This window comes from Physella acuta, unplaced genomic scaffold, assembly GCF_028476545.2.
Source record: "Physella acuta isolate Inbredline_101_S28 unplaced genomic scaffold, ASM2847654v3 ptg000912l, whole genome shotgun sequence".
NCBI classification, from domain to species: domain Eukaryota; kingdom Metazoa; phylum Mollusca; class Gastropoda; family Physidae; genus Physella; species Physella acuta.
This window is the reverse complement of record NW_026732429.1, coordinates 18,856-41,420: the sequence shown is the minus strand read 5'-3', so window position 1 is coordinate 41,420 and position 22,565 is coordinate 18,856. Positions and strand designations below refer to the sequence as shown.

The 22,565-nt window shown below is 35.9% G+C and overlaps 3 protein-coding genes across 3 annotated transcripts; all 3 read left to right on the top strand.

Annotated features, from left to right (window-relative positions):
* LOC131953161 (uncharacterized) lies at positions 1-818 on the top strand. Its single transcript, XM_059316219.1, has 2 exons — positions 1-65; positions 247-818. Exons 1-2 carry the CDS (start codon positions 44-46, stop codon positions 816-818), a joined length of 594 nt encoding a protein of 197 aa, XP_059172202.1. The 5' UTR covers positions 1-43.
* A 6,083-nt stretch (positions 819-6,901) lies between these two features.
* LOC131953156 (perivitellin-2 67 kDa subunit) lies at positions 6,902-9,876 on the top strand. The gene is made up of 3 exons (XM_059316213.1): positions 6,902-6,934; positions 8,056-8,304; positions 9,469-9,876. Exons 1-3 carry the CDS (start codon positions 6,905-6,907, stop codon positions 9,583-9,585), a joined length of 396 nt encoding a protein of 131 aa, XP_059172196.1. The 5' UTR covers positions 6,902-6,904; the 3' UTR covers positions 9,586-9,876.
* Positions 9,657-10,964, top strand: LOC131953160 (perivitellin-2 67 kDa subunit-like). Its single transcript, XM_059316218.1, has one exon. The coding sequence runs from the start codon at positions 9,657-9,659 to the stop codon at positions 10,962-10,964; it is 1,308 nt and encodes a 435-aa protein (XP_059172201.1).
* Positions 10,965-22,565: the final 11,601 nt, after the last annotated feature.

Here is a 22,565-nt window from a genome sequence, read left to right as displayed (position 1 = left end):
CAGATTAAGCAAACAAAATTAAAAGACAGTCGCATGTGCTATAATGAGTGATATTTTTATCCCAGGTAAATAAACATTTGTTTGAATAAACATTCTATCAAAACAGTGATTTTAAATATGTATTAGAGTATAACCTCTTTTAAGGGAAACTTTTATTATCACATTACTGTCTTTTATTCATGTCATGTTGTTTATATAATACATCATTTTAGGCTGCTTAAATACTTTTTTCCCATGTTCCTGTAGGAAATCATGAGGCTGAGATGTGCTATGGAGGAGAAGCTGATCTACACAAACATGTTACTGGCTGTAAGAAGAATCCAGGTCACAAAGGTTTTATACCTCTTAAAGATTTCAACGCAAGTTGTCTCCCCTCACGTTTCCATGGCGACGACCTCTTGTCTGAGACAATCAAAGCAATTGCAGCCATAACTGTCCAGGTAAAGACTAAATTCACCAGTCTAGAGAGACCAGAGTTTTACCCAGGCACTCAAGTTCCATATCCATGTTATAATGACAGAGGAAGTCACGTGATGAGGTTAGGGACAGGGAGGGTGAGGAGTGTGTACAAGTACACAGAGAGTGACAAAACTTGTCGTTGTGCCACGTGTCAAGTCTCTGCCACACCCAGCAAAGTGTGGGGGGTGGTTCGTGTGTTGACAGCCACACACGCGGTGTTTGATGACAGTGAGGCGAGACAGACCAGGTGTGTTTTACGTTTTGATGACAATAAAAGTCCAGTGGTCAGTCTTGATGGCTGGGAGATGACTGGGGCAGACATTGAGGGAGACATGTGTTGGTTGAGATCAGAGGCGTAGCTAGGGGAGGGCGGGGAGGGCGGCCGCCCCGGGCGCCGACCTCAGGGGGGGCGCCAAAAGGGGTAGAACATTTTTTACAAGCTCATTTTAAGCTGCAGTTTTGAATTATAAACAGTCAAAGTAAAGGAATTTAACCGCTGAGAGCCTTTGCATACTGATTTAACTGTTTTCTACCTTGATTGAGTAACTGTAAAAGGTATATCCTTAAGAAACAGTGACCGGAAAAACTGCTTTCCAGCTTTCCTAGACGGGGGGGGGGGGGGGGGGGCGCTTTTTCGAAGACTAAAATCGGAAAAATTAAGGAATAAATAACCCAAATCACTCAGAAAAGAACCCATGGAACTAAAACGTATTTTACGATTGTGTAACATAAAAACACAAATTATTGACGTTTAACATCCACTGTACCATTTTTGTCCAAGATGGTGGGGAGATTGGGAGGGGGGCGCTTTTTCACCAACAAAAATCGCAGGATTTGTATTGGATCGGTTACTAGATAACTATTTTAACATTTAGAAAATAAATGTGTTTCCTTCAGCTTGTTTCATTATACAATCAACCAGTCAACTAAATACCCATATCGTATTCCAATGTGAACAATAATTTGCTATTGTATGTCAATTGTATGACCTTAATCTAACAAACTTATAATCCAATTATATACTATATCATAATAGAGACTGTTCCAAAGATAAAACATAAAAAGACTGCCCTAAACGAATTAGCACCGCTACAATTTTTTTTCTGACATTACTAATCATCATCTTTAAAGGATAATGCATCTCAGGGGGAATTTAATTGGCGTCGAGTAAAGTTTTAGGGAACGACAATCCGCGTAATTGTTAATTTTTTTCAAGACTGTCGCACACGCATATATATATATATATATATATATATATATATATATATATATATATATATATATATATATATATATATATATATATATATATATATATATATATATATATATATATATATATGGGGGGCGCCAAACTGAATGTTCGCCCCGGGCGCCGGGAGGGGCCGCTACGCCTCTGGTTGAGATATGTGACTTGTGACTTAGAGTTGGTTGATGAGCTGTACAAGATGTGGCAGCGCTATGGTGTTCTATGTAGGAAATTAAGTAACAAATACGAGAGATCTGCTGATGCGGACAAGTTGACCGTTATAGTGTCACATCCTCATGGCTGTCCTAAACAGGTCTCTGTAGGACGATGGACACACAAACGTAAGAGGTATGGTGTTAAAGGTGAGCATTCTTACAATGATGACCCCTTGACCAGGTACTGGTACACAACATGTACATGTCCTGGCTCCAGTGGAGCGTGTGTCTACAGGCTGAGACATGACATGTTGTTCTATGACCATCCCCACAGTGGATCCAACTCTGAAGGAAATTATAGTGGGGAGTGGAGGTACTGATGTAACTGTTAGTTCTCTCCCCTTGTCTACACAATGTTAACAAACAAAATGGCGGAATTTTTCCCGTCGTTATGCTGATGGTGTCTTGTCTTACATTTCTTATCAACATGTATAAGAATGATCTAATTAAATGTTTTACTTCGTTAAACCATTGTAACATTGATATTTTTATTTTCATTTTTTTAAATTTTTATTCCTACCCTACAATCTGTACTGCTAATGCGTCCTATCTCTAATTTTTTATTTGTTTGTAAGAACCATAATTTGTTTACAAAGTATGACAAGTGTTTCGACAATAAATGAAAATTGTCCTGATGTATAACACTATTGTTTAAGAAAAATGTTTTTAAATAGAAATACAATCTTTTGATTTAATACAATCTTACCTTGTTCAGTTATTGCAACATTATCCGCTATGTTAAAAGTGATCTTGAGTTTGTTGGCAGCGTGATCTTTACAATACAATTCAAGCTTTACACCAGATGTGTTTACCTGACTAGAGTTGGGGAATGTAAAGACAGTTTTGTATAGATCTAGTGCTGGTTGTAATATCTTAGAGAAACGTGTCATCTTTTACGGTCTAGCCTAAAAAGGAATTTCAAAGAACAGGTGTGACGCACGAACCGTTTAACGGGACAGACGGCTAGAAAGATGACCGCATGAAACTGACAGTGTTTGTTTAGGATGTTTTCCTTCAGAGTGGGTGGGGGGGGGGGGGGGGGCTGCTTTAGATTTCCGGGGGTGGAAACTGGTAAGAGTATATATTTTCTATATAAATTCTTTCAGAGGGTGGGGTGGGCTCGAAGAGATGCCTCACAAAAACTCTGCTTCGGAAGAACGACCGCTCACTACACGGGGGGTTAGTAGAACCATCGGCTTATCATTTGGTTTGTGAGATGCGTACCTTGTTTGGAAATTAAATAGTAAAACTTGATATTGCGATGTTTGCTAACAATAGAGATTTGGTTATAGTTTTTTTCTTCCGTATACTAAAAGGTGAATCAGGTTCTTTAAATTTAAGCAACAAAGTTGTTTTGTGGTCAAAGGGAAATAACAATAAAAATGTTATCGATTTCTATGATATGCAAATTTGTCTTTCTTGTTTCTATCATTAGAAAATATAAATATAATGGCTGTAAATTTTTAATAGTTATGATATTTAAAAACTTTCACTATTTTTTAAGTCTTATAGCTAAAATATACAGGCCTATATGGGAAAATAAAGCTAAGTTGGTTAACATAATACTGCAGAAACACAAAATCAAGAGGCTAGCATAAGTAATTGGTTAGACCCTCAAAAAAATATGTTGTACATGTATGTTGGGTGCAATGCAAATGTAGTATGAATAGTCGAGATATATGGTCCGGAATTACTCCCAGGCTCCTCTTTATTCTTCACCAAAAATTTCATCTAATGCAAACCTTCCCCCCCCCCCCCCCCCCCCCACCTTCCATAAAATCCTAGGAAATAAGTCTTAAAGTAACATTGGTAAGGTCTAGATGTAGTTTGTGTAGTCTAGTTGTGATTTCTTTGTCTAGCTAGAGAGACTTTTAGTTTAAGGTAACGGTGTAAAGTTTAGAAACTAATTCAGCTTCTCTCTGAATTATTGACTTAATTTAGAACCTGTGTTTAGCGACACCATGAAAATATGTAGCGTTTAGGTAAAAAAAATACAAGCATTGCTGTGAGATCTTGGTACTTAGTGTCTGTGTATCATGTTGCTCTCTAAGCAGTCAAGAGGATTTCTTTTGATCTATATTCAGTTTAGACAGTTTCTGTACCTTGTTTGAGTATTCTATTCTCTCAGTCAATGTGACCATCCCTGTTTCTGGAACCTTATGCATTTACTACATAACGTTTTCAGCCCCCCCCCCACCCCCACTGTGTGTGTCCGTGTGTTCTTCTGTGACGCCCTGAATGTCATTCTAGAAGGCAGTTCCGAGTGGTGCAAAACTTGGGCACAATTCAAATAAACAAAAGGGGAAAAGGAGGGTGGGCCGGCCAAGGAAAACATGGAAGAGAACGGTAGAGGAAGAGGCGAAAACAGCTGGGCTCTCATGGGCACAGATTAGAGGAGCAGCCCAAAACCGAGTCCGCTGGAGATGTGTGGTTGCAGCCCTTTGCTCCCCAGGGGCCACAAAGGAGTGATGATGATGATGAACATAGATAACATCATTGTTTGATTTAAACATTAGTCAACGAAAAATTGTTAAACTATCATACCAGCCATTCTATAAAATGCATATCTTTTAAGGAAATTAATAACAGTGCAATGTTACATTCTTTTCCTATGCATTCTATACAGATCATAGTCACTACAAGGAATGACTGACACCCGACTGGACAAAGTGTAAAATGTCCACACTGACATTCAAATTAAAAACAAAATGTCTATAGTTTTTAAAACGTAATTGTTTCTCCCTACATCTAATAATTCCTCTAGCATTCAGAAGCCATACATATTCTGTACCTAAGTCGGGAAAAAAATTGAATATTTATACGCCTCATCTACCAAAGGATGATGTTCGTACTATTATGGTATATTACTATATAAATATATTGCATATTATTAAGTATTTTTATATTATTGTTATAACCGTATTGTATGTAATGATTCTTCTAGAATTCAAAAGCCATAAAGATCCTGTACTTACGTCGGGTAAAAAAATATGTGTAAACTGACTTTAAAATAATTAAAAACATCGGATTTTAATTATTTATGCGTCTCACCTACCAAAGGATGATATTCTTACTATTGTGGTATATTACTATATATTATTGTATAGTATTAAGTATTTTTATATTATTGTTTAAACCGTATTGTATGTCTGTAAAAACATCTGTGCTAAAAATGCAACCAATAGGAAATTTTGCTACATCCTATATTAATACCCCTTTTCACTCTTTGTAGGAGCAGATTAAATTTTTGTACAAAAGAGACCTGACTACCAGAGGCGTATCCAGGTTTTCGTTGTAGGGGGAGCGGAAATAGTAAAAAAAGGGCGCCGAATATGTAATATTTTCTATATAAGTATATATATATATATATATATATATATATATATATATATATATATATATATATATATATATATATATATATATATATATATATATATAAACACACTGCAACCAAAAAAACAATGAACGCGGCATAATCTGTTTCGTAATTTTTGTAAAAAAATTACATAATAATTCCTGGGATATTTAAGACTAGAGAAAAGGGGAAATAATCAATATCTTAATATAAATATGTATATGTCTACACATTTTATTATAAATATCAAAACAAATCAATAATTACTTTAGAATCTATAAAAGTAGCTTAACACTATTCGTTTTTAAAAAATTATATGTCTAAAATCAGAATTAAATATATTGTCATTATAAATGCTAAAGTATTACAGCATAATGAAAGTTTTTTAAATCAGAGTTATTATAAAAGCCAGCTTTTCACTCCACGAGTTAAACGTTCGGAATAATAATAATAGCCTACATGTAACATTAATATCGGTCTTACATTTCAAATTATGCAATTTTTTAAAATTGCTACTGACAAGTTGTGTTTTTTAAAGATAATTTTTTAACATAATGAGAAGTTATGGGTTAGATCACTGTATTGCTCACACACCTTTTACTGGTAATTGAAAAAACAATATTCACAGAGATTTACCGTTACGTTTCAAATGTGCCGACCAAAGATAATTTTTTAACAAATATCAATGTTAAAAACTTTGAGTTTAAAAAGTTTCCAAAAAGGCGCCAATTTGCTAAAAATGGCCAGAGATGACTGGTGACTACTTAGCCACTTGTGTGGACAGCTCTGAGCTAGAGAGTAGCTTTATAATAATAAAATACGCCGGTCCTGGACAGAGGTGAAGTTGTGACGTAGCTTTGGTGAGGTTTCTTTTCAACCGTTAGTAAAATGTGTTTATCAAGCAAACGACATAAAAAAATTGTATTTCATTTACTCGATCACAATATTAAAGATAGTAAATTTCTTTTATATTTGTTAATTATCAGTACTGCTGATTAGATTCGTTATGTCTTTTGTCAACAAAAAGCCTGTGTATCATCATGTTTTAATGCAGGCAGCGGCGTCAATAGGTTGGGTTACACCTGGTGCGGTGACCCTTGGTGTCACCTATCCATTAACGTACTAGAACTAGAGACAATCTGGTGTCACATCCCGTTCTTGATGGTGTTACTCTAGCCCTAATGTTGAATATAGCTTTAATAAGTTTTAATAACACAATTTAGATATTCTCACTATAATCTGCTACTTTTTATTTTAGCATCACCCATTTGGATGGTGTCATCATCCACCCCTCATACCCCCACCCCCACCTTGCTACGCTACTGATTAAAGGAATGTATTTAACTGTTGCAACATCAACTCTACTGTACCTAATGTTCACACTTAAATTTTGAATAAGCCATCCGTGTTGTTCAAAAATTAAATCATTTAGAATTTTCCATGCTATATCTCTCATCTACTGCGATATTTAAACGGCCCTACAAACGTGCATTCTGCGACACACTTCTGAGTGATTGTATATAAACACACCTGGTTAGATTAAAGGCATTAGATTGTGTATACATTTATCGACCTGCAGCTAACTTATAAAACCAATAGATCTTCACCGACATGAGTATCTGCATGCTGTTATCTATGTTGACCGCTCACTGGGTGAGTACTCATTTACATTACTGGGTTAGTTTTGAAGAGATAATTATAAAAATAATAATAGCTTTTATAATCACAATAAAAGTTTCGCTATTATGTTTGTCTGTCTGGAACATCAGGAAATCATAATAATAGTTACGATATTCTATCCGTCGGTACCGCTCTAGAGAAAACACAAGGACATTTAAAAGATGCAAAGTAAAAGACCGTGACTTCACATGGGACATGTAGGAAGTTTTCAAAGCCGAAGGAAATATGTACAGTTCTAAACGAAATACAATTTATATAGAAGATATGTACTTTTACCAATGTCAGCCTCCCCTTCCTACATAGAATTTAATCCGCCCCCCTCACTAAAAAATGCAAGTGACCCCCCCCCCCTCCACCGGGAGAAAAAAAAACATTTGAAATAATCACTATTTACATGAGGCCAAAAGTAGAAAACGGCTCTAGATTATAGAAATAGGGCACACCTTCAGTCTGTATGATCTACAAATGCGACCAGTGTTTCTTCCAAACGTTATTCTCACGGGAGGAGGAAGGGGTACGTGAAATTTTCAAGTATGGGGGGGGGGGGGGGGGGGGTGGACTAAATTTTTCGGGGAGAAGGTCGGACACAGGTAAAAAATATATTTTCTAAAAAAAAAATCTATTTTGTTATTGTGACACTCTTTGGGCGGCCCCCCCCCCTACCTCACTCCTCTCGGAAGAGTTACCTAAAAGAAACTCTAAATGTGGCTTTTGTCAAGTTTGATCTTAGGTGCGACGTTAAGGGGTATGACTACGACTATATTTAGTATGAATAAGAAGTAACCGAGTAAATAAAAGATCGGGTTAAAATGTTCATTCTGTTTGAAAATCCGTTTCCAATGCAATTTTTCGTTTCCGGTTAAATTTGAAGTTGAGGTGGTGATTTTAGTTTTGGTTTCATTTAAAGAAAAAGACAATACTATCATTATATCGCCCGTTGTATTTCTCCCTCAACGGGCTGTTTATCTAGTATATGTATAAACATACTATTTAAATTAAATTTTCATATTAAATATAAATAAAGATAAGCTACTTTAGCACGCATTTGATAGGCTACCAGCGTCAAGTATGTTCTCCTCTGTCTATTTTTACAGGCTACAGCCATGCTAAAGCTGTTTTTATTGTTTGCGGTTGCCGTGTCATCAGAAGCGGCCAAACAATGCATTAATATCGTGCCTGGACTATCTAAAATTGCCGTGGGTGTGGACATAGCGCAGCTTGACCTGTTACCTCTAGACTTTACAAGCAACAATGGGATCCTGAGTCCGATAATTCCACTGACCTGTGACCAAGGGAAAAAGTGGAAGAGTCCGAGGGGAATTTTGTACGATATGCCTGATCAAGTATGAAGAAGGATTATATTTAAACATGTCTTGTCGATATTTTAAAATGTAGTTGACGTTGTGCATGGGGCGGGATGGTCGAATGGTAGAGCGTTCAACTGATAACCCTGAAATCTCGATTTTTCCCTCCCCCCCCACACACACAAACACATTTACAAAAGCGTAACATGTCCTAGATGTCGGTATACTTACGTATTCCTACTCTTACTGATTTTGTTGACGGTTTTAGCGTTGGTAAGTAATTGTAGAAAAAAAAAGAGACTCAAGTGTAAATTTGTGTTATCTCCCTAAAGCAAAGATGTATGAGTATTCCATTTTTTTAAAAAATATTTTGCCGTAGTCAAGTTTTTGATATTATTTTAGAGAGCATGCCAGAACCCCACTCTTCCGCATTCCAAAGAAGATGGGCAAAACTACAGATCTGCCATTTTGTTTATCGGTTATCTACTTTCAGCCTAGTTTAGACTTGGTTTTTGAATTGTACGCTAAATAAGAACTTTTTTATCTGTATATCTTTTCGGAAACACAATATTTCCTCATTAAATTGCTAGTTATTGAGTAAACAAATTATTTTTGAAAATGTATGCAAAAATCTTTTAGAACGTCATCCTGAAATAAAAAACAGTCGGAAATGTAAAAAAAAATATACAGATCTACAAATAATGTTGAAAGACAATTTTATTAATTCGACATTTACTGTACGATAGTGTTGCGAGCGAGTTAGAGACTTAGTCGACCATCAATCAAAACGCAGATTCATCAACTCCAACAATCTGAGACACATTACTTGAAAGGATCGTTGTTTTATTTCATTCTTTATCGCACATGACATCTAATTGATAGGTACGGACGACGACATTCACAACGTGTATAAAGGCATGAGTACATTCACGACAACTTGACGAATGCCTCTACACTCTGCTCAACAAATCGCAAACTGCCCTAACCCTCTTCCTCCAGCAACAAGATCCTACTCTCACACTTCACATCCTTACGTACCTCATCATACAGTCACACTCTTTTATTAATATAAAATCATTCTACAACACACATACTCTCAAACTTTTGCAACACACCAAGATACTATTCATAAACGATACTATTTTTATAAATGCCACATTAAACTGACTAAAATTAAATTACAATACAATTTTAATTGAGCAGATTTGGACAATCACAACAGCGCCAGGTGGACATACGACCTCTGAAGTCAACACATTTAAGTCCTACAATGACGTCAGAGAATCCATGAGTGTCAACGCTGGTCTCGATGTAACTTAGGATTTTACGCTTTCTCGGCAAGTTTTTCCTACAGGAAACTGCAGAGTTTAATCACCAGCAGTTCAAAGTACATGTCTGAAGTTACAGCTTTTGCTGGGGCGATCCGTGCCGATGTCAACGCAGCGGAGAATTTAGAATTAGATACATTTACACAAAGTTACATTGATCGTTTTCTGACAGACACCTACGAAAGTAATCCCGATGCTTATAATAAATTTATTGAGACTTACGGTACGCATTACTTCGCTACAGGAAAATTTGGAGGCTATGTCAGGATGATGTTCGAGGCTTCACAAGACTACTACTCATCTCAAACGGAGATCCAAATTGAAGCCAATGCTAGAGCGTCTTACATGCTAGCGGTTTCTGTTAGTGTCGGAACCTCCAACACAAATCAAAAAGTTGACGAAACTTTTAAATCCAACACTAATAAAACAATCAAGTACTACGGAGGCAACACCAACCTGCTCAATGACCAACCAGATTTCTCAAAATGGCTCCCAACTGTAGAAAATGATCCGTGGCTATTCTCTGGCAATTTGAAACCAATCAGCAACTTGTTTAGAAACGCAACAAAGAAGGCGTCTATGGTGGCAGCAGTAGAGAACCATTTAATAAGAAGTTATTTAGGAGAATTGCAATATCTTATAAATGTAGCCAAATCTAAGTCTGATAATTTTATAATCAGAAGATTCTTGACTACATTGAATGATTTGAAAGCTACAAAAGTTATTCCCAAACCTGCTGTTGAAGGTTTATCTAGAGATCTACAAGAATTAATGTCCGTTCCCAAATGGTTTCTAACCTCCACCAAGTTATGTTTGCATTGGTGGCCTACCGGCGATCGAAATCAATGTGGAGGAAAAAATGATCCTCAAGACTTTTGTGCTAATATCAACTCAATGACTGAATGGTACCATGACAGTACTGACCAACGAAGCGGAGGTTGTAAGATGCAATGGGGAATCTACTCATTGGAGCCTAACCCACCAGAATGGCTGCACAAAATCAAGATATGCTATCAGTGGGACCTAGACAAAAGTATTAAAGACGATAAGCAATGCGGTATTGGCAAAGGATACAATTACTGCGGAAATATCAACTCGTTGTCTAATGAATATCTCGACGATACGAGCCAAAATAGGGGTGGTTGCAAAATTCGGTGGATGCTTGAAATCCCTGGCCGCGTCCCATACTGGATGAAAGTGTTACAGGTTTGTTTCAAGTGGGAGGCTGAAGGTGAGGCGGCACAATGCGGAGGCGGCGCCCCACCATACCAGTGTGTTCCGGCCACCAATTGGACCGAGTATTACGTCGATTACACAGACGACAGAGCAGGCGGCTGCAAGCTGAGCTGGGGTTTAAAGACCTCCTATTAGTTTCTAACAAAACTTCGTGAACTTAAAAGGAGGGTTGAAGAAGTACCTCAAGCACATTTGTGAAAACCACAAAGATAGGTAAATTGCTCACCATATCATAAATTATAGAAAAATAAATTGAAACTCATCAAATTATGAAAATAAATTGTTGTTTTCTTTCTTTCCAAGTCTAACTTTCGTAGAAATTCAAGTAGTTTGTGTTTAGCAGCCTCCCACCCATACTACCTAAACTCGTCCAGTCAATGACTTTTGGATTGCCCATTTTTTTTGCATTGTATAAAATTCTTTGATTTTTCAAATCAGAACAAAGATTTAAGCTAAAGACTCAACTCCGCCCACTCTATATTTAATTAACTCAACATTACTAAATCCATTGACTATTTGAGTGCATTTTCTATTTAAAAGTTTAAGGTTCTCTTTCAGATAATAGGGATGAAATTAAATCATTTTTTTCTTTGAACTCGCCATACAAGAATAAAGTGGTTAGCATTATGTCCAACCCTTTTACTTTCCTTAATTTTAGTCCGGTATCAGTCAGAGCTGGACGGATTTGGGACATTCAACTGGCTCGAGCACAGTTTCCAAACTCGAAACATTCGGTGTACAGTCGTTGTCTCTATCATCTGACCACGCCATTATATTGAACGTCTTAAAACATAAAAGTGGTCCAGAAGGCCATACCCGTGGGCAGTGGCTTAGCTACCGTATAGCTAGAGTAAGCAAGACATACGGGCCCTATTAGCGAATTAAAAGGGGGGGGGGGGGGGGCGAAATGACTGTATTCATAGGTCCCCGATTTTTAGGGGCCCAAAATATTACCGCTTAACTGTTTGTTTTCATTATAATGTTTTAATGTTTGCATCACAAACTTCAATCAAGCTTTTATTTAACTCACTTCCTCGTCAGTCGTCAGTCTGTCTAGATCGAAACGCACGAGTGAAAATTCGGAAACTTCTACTTGACCGATACTATTCACATTTGACACGTGGGTCAAGACATGAAGACAATGCAATCTGAAATTAAATTTGACTTAATTGGATGCCTAATTAATGTTTTATGAATTAATTAAAATTTGGACCGAATTAGTAGGCATGTCTTGCCAACCAGACTACACGCGTCATCACGTTCAATAGCTACGCCATCACGGTACGTTCAATAGCTGCGCCATCACGTTCAGTAGACGCGCAATGGTTTTTAGTCATGTAACTCTATTGTAAATAAAACATGTAAAGTACTGAAAAAAAATTCATAAAAAACGTTTTAATAACAAGCTTTTATGTAATAATGCTCTAAAAAGTAGAAAATAAATTATAGACTACTATTTAAATTACTATAAAGAAAAGCGTGGGTGTCTTCTCAAATATTAGTAAAGGTATCCAATCGGTACTAAAGTACGCTATGGTAACAAAAATATTTTAAAAATAATGCTGTAAGGGTCTACACTATCAAGTAGTTCTCAATCGCAAGCATTCAGACAACATAGGCTAACCCTAGCAATCAATGAAAACATTACTAACCGTCTTTAAATCGTGTTAAAATGACAAGCCATTTCATTCACCAAGGCAAAAAATTTGAGTTGTTCCCCATGAAAAAACTTCAAAACTACCCGCCCCTCTAATGTCAAAATCCAATATCGTCATTTTCTGCTCGGAAAATGTCGATATAAAGCGAAGACGCTCCCTGAAATAGTATACATTTTATTTCTGGTATACAATTCGGTTGATTAACTAGTTTCATGAAATAAAACATTTAATCTTAACAAAATGGGGTAGAAATTTTTTTTTTCATGTGAATGTTTGAAGGATCCGTCTAATCGCTCACAATTGGCGCTTTAAAACAAACGTAATAGAAAATGTGTAGACCTACTGATCCGGCTTTTTGCACCTTTCGAAATCATACGTTTTAAAAAGGTAGTAAGTGACCTATGTTTTGAATTTAGTTATTTGAAGTAAAAGATTAGTTAGCGTCAACGAATGTAAAATAATGATCCTATTTGTTTCTTACAGTCTAAATATATGTTGCATGTCTAGACCATACGCTTATTTCCCTTTAAAAGTATGAGAATCTTTTTCACACAGGAAAACTTACAGTAGTTGTCCCTTAATCGGACATAAACGCCCAATCTCTACAGTGCGAACTCTGTAGGTTAGCTGTCATCGCTTCATGTCAAACAATGTTTTTTTTAACGTGAGCTCTCTCTCTAAAATAATAAAATACGAACAGTAAGTAAATTACATTAGGCTAGCTTACTTAATCAGAACTGCAAATGTATAGTGGACTAACCACACGTACCAAAATAGTATAAAGTAACATATCTATTATTTAAAATAATAATGTATCTAGACAAGCAGCACTTTAACTCTCACATGTTTACAACAATTAGAAAAGGTATAGAGTATAGAGAGATGTTTTCAAATCTTTTGTTATCTGAATCTAATTTTCACATAAATAAGATTTATAAAAGATAAGTTATTATCAAGAACAATTTTAATTGTACTGTAGTTGTAATATCAGGGTGTAACCCGTTTATCCTGGATTTGTACTCTTCGGGTAATAGAAGTTGTAATTGAATCAATGACGGAACTAGAAAAAAAGCAATGTATAAAGCAATGTATGTTTGTGTGTGTGTGTGTGTGTGTGTGTGTATGTGTGTGTGTGTGTCTGTCTGTCTGTCTGTCTGTCTTTTATGCATTACTACACCTCTCATAACATCGCCGTGAAACTTTGGAAAGTTGTTGAGAATATTCCTGGGGAGGTTTCTGCGGGAAAAAAATTTCAAATTCGCAGGGGTGGCGCCCCGGCAGGGCACGATTTGTTTTTTTTTTCTATATGCGGTATTTAACAAAAAATATTTTGGTTTGACAGCGTTCATCCGATCGCCATCAAACTTTGGTGAGTTCATTAGAACTCTCTGGGGAAGGGTTCTGTAAAAATATCATATTTAAATTCGCAAGTGCGGCGCCACCGGAGGGTGGGATTTTTTTCTGTGTACGGTATATAAAAATAATAAAAGTGAATTGCAGTGACACCGTTCACACGATCGCCGTGAAACTTTGGGAAGATGTTGAAAATATTCCTGGGGAGGTTTCTACTAAAAAAAAAACAGTTTTAAATTTGCAGGAGGCGCCATGGGGAAAGTTTCTGTAAAAAAATCATTTTTAATTTCGCCAGGGCGTGATTTTTCTCTAAATACTGTATATAAAAATAAAGACCATTGCGGTTCGACACACTTTATCTCGGTGCCTTAAAACTTTAGGGAGTTGATGAATACTCCCGAGGAGGTACGCGGCGCCTATGCTGTAGTGAAAGCGGTCACCGAAGTGTGTTCTACCTCATTATTTCGATGAGTGATTAATGTACACTCAAGGTTTCCATGCGGCAGTGTAGGTAAACCTGTATCCCGATATTTATGATCCAAGCGCAGGCATTGTTTACATTTAAATAACTCACTTCCAGAAAACAAGGCCACGCGTCTAAGAATATAGGATCGGTAACGCATGGATGAAACCCTTCATATATATTTGGTCGGACTTTCTTCTGTTCCCGCGGCAACGCGCGGGGATGTGTACGCTAATATATATATATATATATATATATATATATATATATATATATATATATATATATATATATTTATATTTATGTATGTATTTATGTAAATACATAGAGATGCACCCAAAAATTTGCGTCGGGGGCCCTGCTTAATCCGCCCCTACTGGGCCCAAAGAACCTAAGGGCCCTTTTCCCTTTTTTAAGAAAAATTAAAACTTACATTCGAATTTTAATATTTATGTTATATAAATAATTTTAAAAACTCAATGGAAATCCAATTTTTTTCTGCTGTAGAAATGAATAAAAATTTCAAATAGAAACCACTTGTAATTTTTGCATAGGGACCTAAAAGTCTTAGCCACGCCATTGAGCCATACCTGCGTGTGTTAAGACTGTGCGCATGGCAAACAATTTTATCTATACTTTTACATAGTAAAATATTGATTTACTATATTTAAAAACTTCTGTTATTTTTAACTGCCTCCGGGTAGTATTAACTACCTTCAATTGATACTTGTTGTAAGCTGTTAACGAAATACCATTGTCGGACTAAGCCAAGATTAATACCGAAACTGCATTTAGCTCACTTTTGTAGGTTATATATATATATATATATATATATATATATATATATATATATATATATATACATATATATATATATATATACATATATATATATACATATATATACATATATATACATATATATATATATATATATATATATATATATCAGATATATATATATATATATATATATATATATATATATATATATATATATATATATATATATATTCTACCTATCCCGGCCAGACCCATCATGGACCACTGTGAAATACCTATATGTAAAGGACTGTGACTTGTGTGTTTATTAAACAGAAGATACCCGGGTTTAGGAAATGTATTACTTTTACTAAGTTTGGGGGGGGGGGGGTGGAAGAGAAAAAGGGGTTAGTCATACAATTCCCAGCTCTTTATTCAAAAAGAAAAAAATGGACTACCGGCCAACAATAATCCGTTACGAATCAGGGGATTAACAAGACCTGCAGTTAGAATTTATCTCGTTTCTCGTGGCTTTTGTATAATCTTTAATAAAACAAATTTATTGTGATGTACATAATGCTGGCAAAGTCGAATACAATAACATGCAACAGGACATTTAAACGATTATTTTAGAAATGTAGGTTTAATATACAACATTTTAAAATAGAAACCTTAGCATACACACACTGGATATATATACATATACACATAAACACACCTATATATGAAGGATTTTCAGCCGTCTGTCCTGCATGCATAACTATACGATTTATGTGATACATATGGAACTATGGGAAATGGTGTATGTGATAGATATGGAACTATGGGAATGGTTTATGTGATAGAAGTGGAACTATGGGAATGGTTTATGTGACAGATATGGAACTATGGGAATGGTTTATGTGATAGATGTGGAACTATGGGAATGGTTTATGTGATAGATATGGAACTATGGGAATGGTTTATGTGATAGATATGGAACTATGGGACTGGTTTATGCGATAGATATGGGACTATGGGAAATGGTTTATGTGATAGATATGGAACTATGGGAAATGGTTTATGTGATAGATATGAAGCTATGGGAAATGGTTGTGTACACATCAGCTAGGATTACTGGCTTAATATTTTAAAATATTAAATCTCTTCCCCCCCCCCCCCAAGAAACAAATTACATTATATTATGTGTGTGTTTGTTTGTTTGTGTGTGAGTGTGTGTCTGCCTACATAGGTCTATAATTTAAATATATACCACATACGCATACTTGTATGCTTTAATCACTGCAGACGTAATAATAACAATGTTTATCTATAGTATGTTAATAATATAGCTAGATGTATCGTTGTTTCCTCTAAAGTTAGCATTTGTTATGATTGTTGATTAGTACTTAAAAGATCTGTTTAAAGTTAATTAATTATTAATTGAACTGGCAAAAAAAAGCATTTTTATTCTGTAGATTTTGTGTGACCTGTGTCACCCTTCTAAATGTTGTCCCCCGTGCAGCCATTGCACCCCCCGCCCCGCCCTCGCTACGCCTCTGATTCTACGTTATGTCACTGTATGACCTTATTCTAACAAAATTATGATCCAACTATGTAACATATCATAGATAGAACATTAAAGAATGGCCTTAACGAATTAGCGCCTGCTACAAACTTCCATATACACTCAGATGAGGCTTATTTTTTAAAATGTAATTACTGTTCTTTTTTAAAAAGGATAACCCATCTTAAAATTAAGTTTTAATGAACGATAATCATACACCCAAAGTATTAAATCTTTTACGGTCTGTTGCAAACACACATACAAACTTATAGCGTATTTTGTAACCAATTGGCTTATCTCCTACCTCCAAACTATGTTTAAGTATCGCCGTATTTGTATTTCCTTCAACACCACTAGGTATTACGTGTCAACTTGTGATGCGCTGACTCCAATTTCAGCCTGCTTCTTTTTTTTTTGTATTTTCTTCCAAGAACAAACTACAAGGCATGCAGCTATTCCCAGCTAACGATCCTTATCTGCCCTTGGGTTCGACGGTTTACGGTTTAGCAACCATTAGATTTTGCGACGCGACCACGCCGACCCCTAAGCGCTAAATAAAAAGTTCGAAAAATATATACTTTTAACGGTTCCCAGAAAGAACCGCAGCGGAAAAAAGCGCAGCGGAAAAAAGCGCAAAACAAAAAGCGCAACGGAAAAAGCGCACACGGAAAAAAGCGCAAAGAGAAAAAAGCGCACACAGAAAAAAGCGCAAAGAGAAAAAAGCACAAACAGAAAAAAGCGCAAACAGTAAAAAGCGCACACGGAAAAAAGCACAAACAGAAAAAAGCGCAAAGAGAAAAAAGCGCACACAGCAAAAAATTGCTTACCATATCATAAATTATTGAAAAATAAATCGAAACTTGTATTATAAAAATTATAAAAATAAATTGTTGTTTGCTTTCTTTCCAAGTCTAACTTTCGTAGAAATTCAAGTATTTTATGTTTAGCAGCCTCCCACCCATCTTACCTAAACTCGTCCAGTCAATGACTCTTGGAATGCCGATTTTTTTGCGTTGAATTACATTACTTTGATTTTTCAAATTAAAACAAAGATTGTAGCTCAAGACTCCACTCCGCCTACTCTATATTTAATTAACTCAACATTACTAAATCCATTGACAATTTGAGTGCATTTTCTAAAAAAAATTTAAGGTTCTCTTTCAAATAATATGGTAGCTCAAACGCAGATGAAATGAAATCATTTTTTTCTTTGAACTCGGCATACAAGAATAGAGTGGTTAGTATTTCGCGCCGTCAGAGCTGGGCGGATTTAGGACATTCAACTGGCTCGAGCACAGTTTCCGAACTCGAAACATTCGGTGTACAGTCGTTGTCTCTATCATCTGACCACGCCATTATATTGAACTTCTTAAAACTTAAAAGTGGCCCAGACGGTCATTAAAATATCAAACACGTGCGCACATGTCAGTATAAATACCACCTGTCACCACCTCCAACCCAGACATTGTTTATATAAAGCTCCCGAACCAGCGCTCGCTTATGACAACAAAACGCTTTGATATTAGCGCTAAAAAAACAAAAACAGCAGCCTAATTCTGATAAATGATTCGTTAAAAAAAAGCCAGATTTAGTCCAGGTAAAGACTAAATTCACCAGTCTAGAGAGGCCAGAGTTTTACCCAGGCACTCAAGTTCCATATCCATGTTATAATGACAGAGGAAGTCACGTGATGAGGTTAGGGACGGGGAGGGTGTGCAATGTGCGCGAGTACACAGATAGTGACATATGGAGAACTTGTGGTTGTGCCAAGTGTAAAGTCTCTGCCACACCCAGCAAAGTATGGGGGAGATTTATGTGTTGACAGCCACACACGTGGTGTTTGATTTAGATGAGATCAGACAGACCAGGTGTGTTTTAGGTTTCGATGACAATAAAAGTCCTGGGGTCAGTCTTGATGGCTGGGAGGGTTGCGGAGACATTGAGAACGACTGCTGTGAGTTGATTTATGTGACTTGTGACTTAGAGTTGGTTGATGTACTGGGCAAGATGTGTCGTTACTTGACTGTTCTATGTGAGGAAGTGTGGGACAAATACGGAGGATTTGATGATGTGGACAATTTGGTTGGGCGCATGCGCAAAGGAAAGTGGAGGTAGAGAGGAAGCGGGAAAAAAATGGCGTTGTTTGGTAATGAAGCTGTTGTATCTTTGAATCAATAAAATTGTGCTAATTACCAGGACAAGAGTTGTTTGGTGTTATTCATCAGGCCTTAATATGCAATAACTCAACAGTGATACGGTTGGTATTTGTCTTGCGTTTGTGCCATGAAGTTGACAGTACAAAAAGGCCGTGACAAATATCATGACAGCATTGAGGCTTATACCGCCTACACCAGGTACTGGTACACAATATGTACATGCCCAGGCTCCAGTGTCTACATGATGGGATATGACGGGTGGTGGTATAGCCATCCCCACAGTGGATCAAACTCTAAAGGAAATTATAATGTGGAGTGGTGGACCGATTTTGTTAGTACTCTCAACTCTACACAACGTAAACAAAAACTGTCTAAACTTTTCGCTTCATTTAACAATTAGTGTCGTATTTTACGTGTCTTATCAAAACGTATATGAATAATTTAATTAAATGTTTTTCTTTGCTAAACGGTTGCATCATTGCTATTTTTATCTTTCTTGTCATCTAATTTAGATTGATTAAATTGTATTGCTGTTGTAACCATATGAGCTAGTCTCACACTACAATATGTAATATGTAGGCCTACTGCTAATGCGTCTTATAGATAATTTTGTTTTTGTAAGAACCATAATTTGTTTATAAAACAATGAAAATTGTCCTGCTGTATTATGCATTTCTTTACAAAATTATTGTATAAATATAATACATTTTTTTTGATAAACAAAATCTTACCTTGTTCAGTTATTGCAACATTACCCGACATGTTTAAAAGTGATCATAAGTTTGTTAACAATTAATGTTGGTTTTGTTACTTGTGTTAATGGTTGTGTCAAGCTGCTAGAGATTGTAAAACATTTTAAAATAATTTGGCGCTTCATAAAGCCATCATTATCACCGAAAGAAAAGCTGGTATTATAAAAAGTCATTTCAAATGTTTATTAAAGGGATAAAACTAAGATGTTCGATGTTTTGTTCTTTGTAGACGGTCGCTAAAGCAGCGTGAACTTTACAATAACAAGTTGTGTACCTGACTAGAGTTGGGAAATGTAAAGATAGATCTAGGTGTGTATAGATATAGTACTGGTTGTAATCTGTTAGAGACAAATGTCATCTTTGATAGTCTAGCCTGAAAAAGAATGTCAAAGGACAAGTGTGACCCACGAACCGTATTACGGGGCAGACGGCTAGAGAGATGAGCGCATGAAACTGACAGTGTTTTTTTCAGACGTTTTTCTCCGAGTGGGAGGGGGGAACTTTTCGGAGCGGCTGACACTGGTAGAAGCATGTTTGGGGGGGGGGGGGTGGGGGGTGGAATGCCGAAAATCTAATTTTTACCTTTTGCTCAATGTCTTTCTTAGGTAGGAAATGCAAGTAGGGTAGTAATTATATTTCTTTAAAATATTCGTTCTGCAAAGCAACTGACGTTCTTAAGTAGTAATGAGGCGACATTAGACTCAGACAATGCTATATTTTAAAAACCCGGCAACTTATTATTTTCAAACCGCAAAAATATTTTTCTGATAACTAACACAATTAAGAGAGCGATGGTTAAAGTTAACATATGGCAGACACATACAAAATATGTTGAGCTCTGCAACTTCACACTAGAGCAAACATTGCACATCAAAGTTATCCATTTGAAAATGGGTGCTAGCTTAGATACACACGCCGACGCGTATGCCGCATATATTTAAATTATAGGCCTATGTATTCCGACACAAACACACACACACACACACACACATATATATATATATATATATATACTTTGTTTCTTTTGGAGGGGGTGACACCAAGAAGTTCCGCACCGGATGACACCCCATTTTTGTATTGAAAAGATAGTTGTGGAGGTAAAATTGGAAAGGGAAATTTAATAATGTATTTAGTAATGTATAACCAGATTATAACAAATCAAATTAAGTTTTAATAGAAAAATTTATATAAACATAACATTTTCTTAAAAGTTTTTATAAAGTTTTAAAAATTATACAAAAAAACAGCAACTAATATTTAAAATTGAAAACGCTGCTGAAATTTGTATTGTTAAGTATTGCCTTAAAGTTTGTCAAAAGTATCACGCACTAAAGTTACAAGTTAAACAAATGTCCAATATTTAACATTTAAAATTAGTTGCGTTGGAGCAAACGATCAAAACAGTCTACACTAATATATTTTGATTTTGATTTTTCGTATAACAGTTGAATCAACCTCTTGAAATTTAAGTTGTTCAAATTGTTTAATAATGGTCAAAGGGAAGTAACAATAAAATGTAATCGATTTCTTTGATTTACACATTTGCCTTTCCTGTTTCTAATAATTAGGAAATTATTGGTAAAGTTATTTTTAAAAATGTCTCTAATCATCTATAATATTTAAAAACAATTAAACTGCCACTTAATTTGTTCGTCTAATAGTTAGGGTACATATGCCTATAAGGAAAATAAAGCAAAATTGGCTAACACAAAAGCACAAAATGAAGAAGTTAACATTAGTAATTAGTTGGTTGGACCTTCGAAAAAAAAATGTTGCAGATGTACAAAAAGGTAGGCTACATTTCAAATGAAGCATGAAATAGTATATCTAAGAGTTCTGTTCACTTACACCACATTATGCCTCCGAATACTTACACCGCTACATGCCTCCCCCAACCACGGACGAACTAGAAAAATATATAGTTTCTTTACAAAATATTATATACATCAACCAGTCTTTCCGCTCCCGCCCTTTCCCATTAAGGGCACCCTCCCCACCCGAAAGTTTCATCAAATGTCAAACACCCTCCACCCCAAACACACACAAATACACACACTTCCCGGAAAAAAAATGTGAAAGGAAACACTTGTAGTGTTGTTTAAATATGTGAACATGGTGTGATGCCTCTGTCTAGAGAGAGTTCTTGTTTACGTTAACGGTGGAAAGTCTAGAAATCAATTCAGCAAATTTAGAACCTGTGTTTAGCGACACCATGAAAAGTTACGATGTAGCGTCTAGGTATAAGCATAGAAGTGAGATCTCGGTGCTTTGTATAGAATGTTGCTCTCTAAACTGAGATGAGTATTTCCTTTTGATTTATATTCAGTTTATACAATTTCTCTACCTTGTTTGAGTATTTTAATCTCTCAGTCAATGCGACCCTCCCTGTGTCTTTCTGGACCCCAATGCATTTACTACATAATGTTTTCGGTCCACCAATGTGTGTCCTTGTGTCCTTCTGGGATCCCCTGCGTGTAATTCTGGAAGGTACTGCAGAGCGATGCAAAACTTAGGCACAATTCAAATCAATAGAAGCTAACATTGATAACATAATTGTTCGATTTAAACATTAGCAAACGAAAAATTGTTGAACTATCATGCCAGCCATTCTATAAAATGCATATCTTTTAAGGAGATTAATAAGAGTGCAATGCTACATTCTTTTCTTATGTATTCTTTACAAATCGTTGTCATTACCGTAAATGACTTGCACACTACTGGACAAAGTGTAAAATGTCCACACCGATGTTCATATTAAAAACAAAAATGTCTATAGTTTTTGAAACCTAACTGTTTCTCCCTTCATGTAATAATTCTTCTAGCATTCAGAAGCCATAAATATTCTGTACTTAATTCGGGTAAAAGATAAAATATTTATACGCCTCATCTACCAAAGAATGATGTTCGTACTATTATGGTATATTACTATATAAATATATTGTATATTATTAAGTATTTTTAGATTATTGTTATAACCGTATTGTATGTAATGATTCTTCTAGAATTCAAAAGCCATAAAGATCCTGTACTTACGTCGGGTAAAAAA